The 10052-nt window shown below is 40.1% G+C and overlaps 2 protein-coding genes across 3 annotated transcripts in view; both read right to left on the bottom strand.

Moving 5' to 3' along the window:
* HDHD2 (haloacid dehalogenase-like hydrolase domain containing 2) overlaps nucleotides 1–302 on the bottom strand; it is a 52593-nt gene extending 52291 nt beyond the window's left edge. For both annotated transcript variants that reach the window (XM_011977749.1, XM_011977752.1), the window contains exon 1: nucleotides 156–302. The gene's annotated coding sequence lies outside the window, so the exon portion shown is untranslated. The remainder of the gene's footprint in view (nucleotides 1–155) is intronic.
* A 4520-nt stretch (nucleotides 303–4822) lies between these two features.
* On the bottom strand, nucleotides 4823–8237 carry IER3IP1 (immediate early response 3 interacting protein 1). The gene is made up of 3 exons (XM_011977753.1): nucleotides 8192–8237; nucleotides 7628–7729; nucleotides 4823–6018 (listed from the first exon to the last, which is right to left on the bottom strand). Exons 1-3 carry the CDS (start codon nucleotides 8235–8237, stop codon nucleotides 5963–5965), a joined length of 204 nt encoding a protein of 67 aa, XP_011833143.1. The 3' UTR covers nucleotides 4823–5962.
* Nucleotides 8238–10052: the final 1815 nt, after the last annotated feature.

Below are 10052 nucleotides of genomic sequence, written 5' to 3' on the forward strand. Positions count from 1 at the left end.
TGGAATGTGCACAGAGCAAGACCGCAGGCTGGCCAGGCCTGAGAGGAGGGGCGGCCTGTGGGCGCCACTGGTAGTTCCCGAACCCTGTCACAAAAACTGCAGCCTCCCGGCCCCAATTCCGCTTTTTCCTCTTCCGTCCCACAGCAGCTCCTCACCCACACTCCGTACGCCGTCCTCAGGAAACGCCCCCACTAACGGCAAAACCAGCCAGCCACGCTGGCCGCAGGTTCCTCTCAGCCGGGATAAAAATCCCCGCAGCGTCCCAACGGACGCCGGAAGCTGGGTCCTGGCCGCGCCGGAAACCCCACCTTTCGCGGCTTCGCCCCACCCTTCGCCCGAGGTTTCCGCCGAGCGGTACAGCTACCGCGTGGAGTAGTTCTCCGTCTGCAACGCCGGTGACGGAAAGCTATGCCCTTCTAGAGACCTGCTTTCCCAAGGGCGCGGCCTCCTGGGCCGGGATGCACGAGGTAAAATAATCCCCTGCCTTTCTTCGGTAGCTGTTTTACAGTCCACAGCACCACTGTTGAACGAGTGTTACTGAGTAGTGTTCTTTGCCTTCACCCTCCCTTCCTCCACTAGTTGTCCACTCTCGAGGTTTAACTAAGAAATCATACTTTACTAGACCACCCGATCTCCGAAGTCGCCATTTCCCCCTTAGCTACTTGAATAGCACCTGGCACCTCTTGCTTTCTCCTTTACTCCCTGAGGCAGCGACGTCCCTCCTTTCCCGCTTCAGCCATCCCTAAACTTTAGTCAGCCTTCCCACCCTGCCTCTCTCCCGGTTAGAGCCACTACGGGCCGTGCCTTCCTGTTCCACGGGAGCTCTATCTTGGTACACCCAGAACCACCTCCCTCCCTACCCCGCTGCCACACTCGTGGGGGTCTCCACTTGTCTCCTCTTGATGCAAGTAGTTATGTGGACCTGAATAATAGAGTACAGAAAGGTCACTCTTATGCACTCACTATGAAAGTGACTGAACAACTTTCTGGAGCCCTCTTGACATAGTAGGATACTCGGGTTACACCTTATACTAGGGTTATACCCCTTGATAAAACCACTGCTCTGTCCTTGACTGGGGACCCATATATGCCACCCGTATGCCACAATGTAACACCCCCACTACCCAAGGCTGCAGCCAGCCCTGTTAAGAGCTGTAACCCATTCTGTCCCTTGGACTAGGAGCCATTTGCTTTTTCTCCCCGCTGAATCTGAAGTTTTTTTGTCTTACTCATATTGGCTAAGTTTAAGTTTTGTGTGAGGCCTAGTTGGTTGAAGGAAAAAGGATTTGGTTCTAGTTTCCCCTTATGAGCTAGCTGTCTTTGACCAGATTAAGACATCACCAAAGGATTTTAAGTGGGTAATATAAGAATTCTAAATGCTTCCTCTGCCTGCAGTATGGATAGGAGAGATGCCAGAATGGGTGAGACCACGTAAGAGTCCCACTGCAAGGCTACAAGAGAGATACTTTAATTAGGATGTGTGGAAACAAAGCAAAGAGGATAAATTCATAAGAGGCAAAACAGAAACTGGTGACAGATTAGATTGGGGTTAGGGAGAAGGCATCAATTATCAGGCTCCAAGACTGGGCAATTGGGTAGTGTGACTGATAGTGTCTTTTTTTTTTTTTTTTTTTTTTTTTGAGACAGGGCCTCTGTCTGTCACCCAGAATGGAGTGCAGTGGTGCAATCATGGCTCACTGCAGCCACGACTTCCCAGGCTCAAAGGATCCTCCTGCTTCAGCCTCCCCAGACAGCTGGGACCACAGGTGCACACAACTGGCTAATTTTGATTTTTGTAGACAGGGTGGGGTCCCACATGTGGCCCAGGCTGGTCTCAAACTCCTGGGTTAAAGCAATTCTTCCACCTCAGTCTCCCACAGTGCTGGGACTACAGGCACGAGCACCAATGCCTGGCCTCATTCACATTATGTGGAATCATGGGATAGGACTAATGGCTTTCATCTCTCCATATGGATCTACTTGATGAAAGGCAAAATAAGTAAAGAAGAAATTCAGCCCGCCAAAGGGAGGGGCTGGATTCAGAAAAAAAAAAGGGGGCAAAAAACCCAAAGGAGTGAAGACATAAAGCAGTATCTGAACTGGAACAAAAACAGTAGGAAAAACTTATCATTGATACCCTTAGACATTGCTCACTGTGACCCAGGTCCTTGCATCAAATGTTTTCACAATATTTGACATCTAATGAACAATCAGGGGCCAAGAGAAATCTTAACAAAAAAGAATTCCATTCTGATTGGTATCAAATGTTATTTTTGTTGTTTTAAGACGGAGTCTCACTGCAGCCCAGGCTGGAGTGCAGTGGCACAATCTCAGCTCACTGCAACCTCCGCCTCCCAGGTTCAAGCGATTCTCATGCCTCAGCCTCTTGAGTAGCTGGAATCACAGACATGTGCCACCACACCCGGCTAACTTTTGTTCTTTTAATAGAGACGGGGTTTTGCCATGTTGGCCAGGCTGTTCTCAAACTCCTGACCTCAAGTGATCCTCCCGCCTCGGCCTCCCAAAGCGCTGGCATTACAGGCATGAGCCACCGTGCCCAGCCTCAAAACGTTACATTGGTAATAACTTAGAAACTAATAAATGAGAAAGTGATTTACTTAATAAAAAACATTTTCAGGAGAACATCTCTTTGGTTGAAGCACAACTGGATTCAAAGATTAGTGATCTGGAAAAGATATATATAGATAATCTGGACCAGACGTCTGTTCTGAAGGTTATTGACCAATTTTACAGATAGGATAACCAAAAACTACTGAAGTCTTAGGAAGTGTATTTGCTTTCAGTCACATGGCAAAAGGTTTGCTTGATATATTAGATATATCTTGCCTCCTAGTCTTTTTACTAGTCAAGTATCTTGCTTTCTCTTGTTACTTCACCAGTAATACACATCTAACACATATAGAACACAGATCAGATTGCCTACTTTTATTGTATCTAAAGCAAGGATTTTGGTGGGGAGAGAAAGGTGGGAGAACTCATCTAGCTTTTTATTTCAATAGCTTTAGGGGTACAAGTGGTTTCTGGTTACATGGATGAATTGTATAGTGGTGTAAAGTCTGAAATTTTAGTGCACCCATCACTGGACTACTGTACATTGTACTCAATATGTAGCTTCTGTATCCCTCACCCCCTCCAACCTCCCTAAAGCAGGGATTTTATTTTTTTGTATTTTTACTTTTTTAACTTTTAGATTTAGTGGTACATGTACAAGTTTGTTAAATAGGTAAACTTGTGTCACGGGGGTTTGGTAGATTATTTTGTTATCCAGGTACTAAGCCCAGTACCCAATAGTTACTTTTTTCTGGCACTCTTTCCCACCCTCCACCCTCAAATAGCCCCCAGTGTCTGTTGTCCCCCTCCTTGTGTCCACAAGGTCTTATCATTTAGCTTCCACTTATAAGTGAGAACATGCGGTATTTGGTTTTCTGTTCCTACATTAGTTTGTTAAGGATGATGGCTTCCAGCTCCATCCATGTTCTCACAGAAGTTATTATCTAATTCTTTTTTATGGCTAAAGCAGGGGTTTTTATAAGATACTTTTTAGCTATATTTTTGAAAATTTAGGGTTTTATGGAAATGCCTTGGGAAGCTTGACAAGAGTGCAGTGGAGGCTGAATAGTGAGCCTTTGAATCCCAGCCCTACTTCAACTAAAAACAAACAAATGGAACTACTCTCATCTGTTTTAGATACTGGAATGTTAGTTGTGTCAGAATTCCTTTGAAAATCTGGTTCTGCTGTTAACAATAAAAGTTTGAAAACCACTGTACTTGATTAGCGACTAGGGTATGAATTTGGTTAATATCTACAGACTAGAGGCAAGAACCTTCGCACAGTTCAGAGGCATGCAAACACAGGGCCAGAATACATAAGGACTACAAACATAATTGGTATTTGGAGTCCAGAATGATCACAAATTGTTAATCCTGATAATAGATAAAGGGGAGGACATGGGCAGGCCAACAGGCACTTAAGTCATTGTCTATTAAAATAACACACTGTTTACTGAATCACAACTGCTCTGGGGAAACCAAGGCTGACCTGTGAAAGCTTACAGACCCTTCTTTAGCTACAAACTGGAATTAGGAAGTGGCCTCCAGATATGACATATTTTGATGTTCATTGCTTCACTTTCCTCAGAACTACTTGGTTACAGAATACTTTGATCCTGGTCCTTCTGTGACTGCTCCCTGATGGAATATTTGAACAACATCCCAACACTGAATTAAGATGAAGGTATGCTGTAATGTCTTACATGAAAAATAACATCAGATCAAGGTCTTTCTTTTTAAAAAATTTTGTACTGCTCATACCATATGGGGAAATGGGCCTGCCCTCAAGTAACTGCTTCTTTTGAATCTTTTCAGTAGCTCAAACTTGAACTCATGCATGAGTTCTTTGTAAGGCTAAAAGAACATGGCCTCTAAGTACCAAATTAGTCATTCACACAAACCAAGTAATCAACTAAGAATCCATGGTACATTCCTTGGACTAGCTGCAAGCCTACAGTCCAAAGATCATCCATCTCTAACTCAGGAAAAGTCAAAAGGTACTTAATACCTGCTCCAGAGTTTTAGAAGTAACTTAAGTCATGAAATAAAAGTTGCTCGTGAGTCTTCTGGATGTATGTCAGCAATTCAGTTAATTCGCCAAAGAAGAAAAAAAAAAGATGTAAATATTTACTTTCATTAACTCTATACTCAGTGATTTTACAGCAAAGAACATAATAAGAGGTGTTCACACAAAATGGAGATTAATGCAGTTAACACTGAAAGGTTTATACTAAGGTACAAAAACAAGTGCTTGACTTAGAAATTCAACTTTATTTACAAATGTTCTCCTATAAACAAAGATGCCATTCTACCCCTTTAAAATACTGTAACTGATTAACTTCCATAAAAACCATTTACATAATTTCAACCTTTCTGCATAAATCTGTATTATGAGATGGGCAAACAACCTCACAAAATGGTCTGAGACATAAAAACAAAAGACAACCTATCCAGCATGAATGTCCTATTGATAAACTTCATGAAGAATTAAGAATCACACTCCACAATGTGCTACTCCACCAAGAAACAGAAATGTAATGATTTTTTTGAAGGTAAATGCTTCACAATAAACAGTTTTCTTGGGTAGTACAGTTTAATTGTGATTGTTTAGGACTGCTCTTGCAGGCTAATATTTATGCTTTTTTTTTTTTTTAAATCATCATTGTAAAAAGGGCAGACTTATAGATTTTTCTGACAATGAAAATCTGTAAACACTGGTCTGGTCTCATCATTCAGGCCAATTAATAAAATAACAGATGCATGGAAAGAATGTTAAACAAAAACATAATCATCATGTGACTGACAGAATTCTCCCTGAAATCAGAGAATATTAATACTCAATAGTATGTATAAATTTGAACTTATAGCTAAGACGACAGACAAAATAATTAACCAAGGAGCTTAAAATAAAATTATTCAAATTACCTATTTATCATTTTATGTGCAGTAATTGCTTTTTAAAAATCCTTTAAATTTTATCTAGGGATAACCATTCACATCATGGCTAAGTTGCAAGGAACTTCAAAACTTTGAAAAAAAAAATTCATCCCTGAGAAGTGAGAGATAGAAAAATATCTAAGAAAAAGAGAAGCAACAGTCTTGCACCCTTTTAACAATCTCATCACAGCATGAACTACTATTAACAGTGAGCAATCAGATATTCCAGTCCTGGAGAGTTACTACCTCTCATGATCTGATCTTTTTGTAATGAAACTACAAGTGCAACATTAAAAAAAAAACCAGATAAATAGAAACTCTGGTTTTATTTTCAGTTTTACATTTTTGACAAGTGCAAGGTCGGCCAGCTAAGATATAAATATTCCAATAATGACCGAAGTAATAACTTCTACTGGCATGTCTTCTTCTGAGTCTCCATTTCCTCCACTGATATTCATCCAAATAATAAAAGTAACACAATTGCAATTGAGTTTACTACTATCAATGGCACTGCAAAGAGAAAAAAAAAAGTTTGTTACTATAAAGAAAAAACAGAGAAAAAACTAGAAAATAATTATTAGCCTCCAGGAAGGATAGAAATATCTAACAATGTGTCATCATAATCATGTTGTAAATAGTTATAACAAAGAAACATTCTAAAACACACTGGATCATTAGATCCAAAACTTAATTTAAAGAGAGCTTGTATAACTGGGAGTAAGGGTTGCACTGGAACAGCTAGATCAATGTGAAACATCTGTGGATACTCCCGGTGCAACCCCAGGAACACAAGTGCATTGGAGCCAGGGAGAAGTAGACCCACAGGGTTGTCACTGACAATTGAGATTAGAAATAGAGTGCAAAGAAGATTCTGTAGTGTCATTTTACTACATTAAAAATGAACTTACTTACCATTGTATCCAAGGTTGTGATTAAAGGGAGAAGAGGTCCTAATTATAACGATTTTGAATAGAAGGCTTTTGAACTCTTTTTTTTCTTGAATTGCTCAAAAATATTTTCCAGTAGAATGACAGATACCAGATCTCTATTTTTTTTTTTTTTTTTTGAGACAGAGTTTTGCTCTGTCTCCCAGGCTGGAGTGCAGTGGCGTGGCACAATCTCAGCTTATTGCACCCTCCACCTCCTGGGTTCAGGCCATCATCCTGTCTCATCCTCCTGAATAGCTAGGCTTACAGGTATGCACCACCGGCTAATTTTGTATTTTTAGTAGAGACAGGGTTTCACCATGTTGGCCAGGCTGGTCTCGAACTCCTGACCCCAGGTGATCTGCCTGCCTTGGCCTCCCAAAGTGCTGGGATTACAGGAGTAAACCAACGTGCCGAGCTTTCTCTCGAAAATCTCCCAATACTGTATATGATTTTACAACTTGGAAGCAACAGTTTCCAAAAGGCAAGAATATAATTTTGTCTTTTAGCTCTGACAGGTAACACACAAACAGATAATACAGATTATACTACGCATTCTATTTGTACCAACTGGCTTAAATTGAAGTAAGAAGCAAACTAAGAAAGAAAAAAAAAGAAACAGGAACTTTCTTTTTGTTTTGTTTTGTTTTATTTAACTTTTTTTTTTTTTAATACTTTAAGTTCTAGGGTACATGTGCACAACGTGCAGGTTTGTTACATATGTACACATGTGCCATGTTGGTGTGCTGCACCCATTAACTCGTCATTTACATTAGGTATATCTCCTAATGCTATCCCTCCCCACTACCCCGTCCCCACACTAGGACTCGGTGTATGATGCTTCCCCTCCTGTGTCCAAGTGATCTCATTGTTCAATTCCCACCTGTGAGTGAGAACATGTAGTATTTGGTTTTCTGTTCTTGCGATAGTTTGCTGAGATTGATGGTTTCCAGCTGCATCCATGTCCCTACAAAGGACACAAACTCATCCTTTTTTATGGCTGCATAGTATTCCATGGTGTATATGTGCCACATTTTCTCAATCCAGTCTGTCACTGATGGACATTAAAGCCATGTTAAAAGAGAAAAAAAATTCCCACTACGAATGGCATATGTGGTATTCACATTTAGAACCTTTGCTACTTAAACCACAACATTAAAACTTAAGAGTGCTCTATTGGCTTTTCTTCTTACCTCTCATCACGGTTCTTACAGATCGAATAAGGTTCATTAGTTGCGATTTAATTCCCGGCTCTTCTCCGAATCCATCAACTCCCTGGTCTGTTCCCCAGCCAACTGTATAATGTAAAGATTAGCTGTGTTAAAAGTTATTACACACTTGCCTTGCTCCCTTACTAGTCATCTTCTAAAAGATTAGTTTGAGACCTTGTTAAAGACAAAGTATAAAGTCATATGACTTTTAAGAAAAGTTAAAACAATAGTGAGTTAAATATGTGTTTTCTTTTTAACTTTTGATAGCAGCAACACCCTCGCTTCACTTCATTTACATTTTGATTTTATAAAATAAACTACAATCTAAATTATTCCATGGCATTTAGTTTAGTGAAGATGATCTTTGTAACTGTTTTTTTCTCCTTGTTAAAAATACCATATAAAATACTTCTCAAGTCACAACTGAAAACCAAAGCATACTGTCAAACTATATAATTATTATAATTAGCTCAATTCAGAATTTACAAAACCCATCACGATCATTAGTATAAAAATGCTGTAGCTGAGAATCACTGTCTACATTACTTGGGGAAACTTTTAAAGTAAACCTGGTAAAGTGGGAGTCGATCATAATACCAAAATACACAAATCTCAAACACCATAATACCAAATCTTGAAAATCCAAAAGATCAAAACCCTGAGATCTAAAATCCCAAAAATGACAATCAAGAAACATCAAAATCTCAAAAATGTAATTCTAGGAAGAATAATTTTTTAGATTCTTTTAAAAAAATTACAATAATATAGAGACAGGGTCTCACTTTGCTGCCTAGGCTAATCTCAAGTTATCCTCCACCTAAGCCTCCCAAAGGGCTGGGATTACAAGTACAAGCCACTGCATTCAGCGTAAATATTTCTTTCATTTGAGACAAGGTTTCACTCTGTCACCCTGCTGGAGTCGCCCAGCCTGGAGTACAGTGGTGTAATCATGGCTTACTGCAGCCTCGACCTCCCCAAGTTCAGGTGATCCTCCCACCTCGGCCTCCCGAGTAGCTGGGACCATAGGTGCACACCACCACACCCGGCTAATTTTTGTATTTTTAATACAAACGGGATTTCATCATGTTACCCAGGCTGGTCTTGAACTCCTGGGCTCAAGTGATCCACCCACCTTGGCCTCCTGGATTACAGGCGTGAGTCACAGCACCCAGCCCTCATTCATATTTTTAAAAGGGGAGTTATCTTTTAAAGAATTTGGGGGCTGGGCATGGTGACTCACACCTATAATTCCAGCACTTTGGGAGGCCAAGGCAGGTGGATCACTTGAGCCCAGAAGTTCAAGACCAGCCTGGGTAACATGGCGAAACCCTGTCTCTACTAAAACTACAAAAATTAGCTGGGTGTGATGGTGTGCGCCTGTAGTCCCAGCTACTCAGGAGGCTGAGGTGAGAGGATCACCTGAACCTGGGGAAGGTTGAGGCTGTGGTGAGCCATGATCATGGTACTGCACTCCAGCTTGGGCAACAGAGTTTAAAAACAAATTTTTAAAGAGGCAAATGTGTCCTTTGAGAAACATAAAAACACAACAGAACACTTCAAAGACCACTTTACACAAAAAAATAGGCAATGACAGCATATATATATTTTTGTGGCACTAAGGTATACTAATGACAGTCACACAGGTGTAACAGCCATGATGTGAACCATATTCACAAAGAAAGAGGTGAAAAAGGAAATGTATAAACACATTATCACTATGGTTGGTAAGTGTGTTCACCTAGCTTTATAACTGTGGTCATCTGAAATACCACGACAAACAACCTAAGTCTTTTGACAGATCAATCAAAAACTACAGTAGGTAACCACTGCATATGCAATTGCCCAAAGAGCCGAGATAACAAGAAATTTTATTTTTCACTAATGCAGACAGATATACAGAAAGAACCTTTCTTCATTTACTGAGGAAGTTTCAACGTTTTTACATACATGCACAATGCCTAAACACAAAGTCAACACTGTGGTAATGTACTTTTGCAGTCAAATTTGCAAAGAATGTGTAAAACAAATAACTCTCTAAAAGTCTCTACACAGTTTATACCTCCAGTATTGCAAATGATGTAAAGATGAAATACATAGCATTGGGAATTGTAAAAAATCATGCTGACAATTGAAAATAGTGAAAACAACTGAAAAAGAAAAAAGCTGAAAAAAATCGACATATGATAATGTGTTATTACAGGGATAGATTATGGGCAATTGCATGGAGATATTCCTTAAGGGCTGGTTGGCTTTCTCCATCATTAACTATATTTTGATGTCCTGCATCACAATGAATAGCTGCTTTTTTTTCTTTTAGGACATGGCTCTCCTCAGACAAAATGTTCACATTCATTTTCTAGGTGGCATTGCTCTTTTTGAAATTCTTCTATGGTTTGATATACATCAA

The sequence above is a fragment of the Mandrillus leucophaeus genome, unplaced genomic scaffold (assembly GCF_000951045.1).
Source record: "Mandrillus leucophaeus isolate KB7577 unplaced genomic scaffold, Mleu.le_1.0 Scaffold1830, whole genome shotgun sequence".
Classification (NCBI taxonomy): Eukaryota; Metazoa; Chordata; class Mammalia; order Primates; family Cercopithecidae; genus Mandrillus; species Mandrillus leucophaeus.

Bases quoted from the DNA above. Each gene is read 5' to 3' on its own strand.
- IER3IP1 (XM_011977753.1), bottom strand. From the start codon at position 8,237: ATGATCGACTCCCACTTTACCAGGTTTACTTTAAAAGTTTCCCCAA. The intron at 7,730-8,191 runs GTAATGTAGACA...TACATTATACAG, and splicing joins TACTTTAAAAGTTTCCCCAA to TTGGCTGGGGAACAGACCAG. The intron at 6,019-7,627 runs GTAAGAAGAAAA...TTCTCTTTGCAG, and splicing joins TGTAAGAACCGTGATGAGAG to TGCCATTGATAGTAGTAAAC.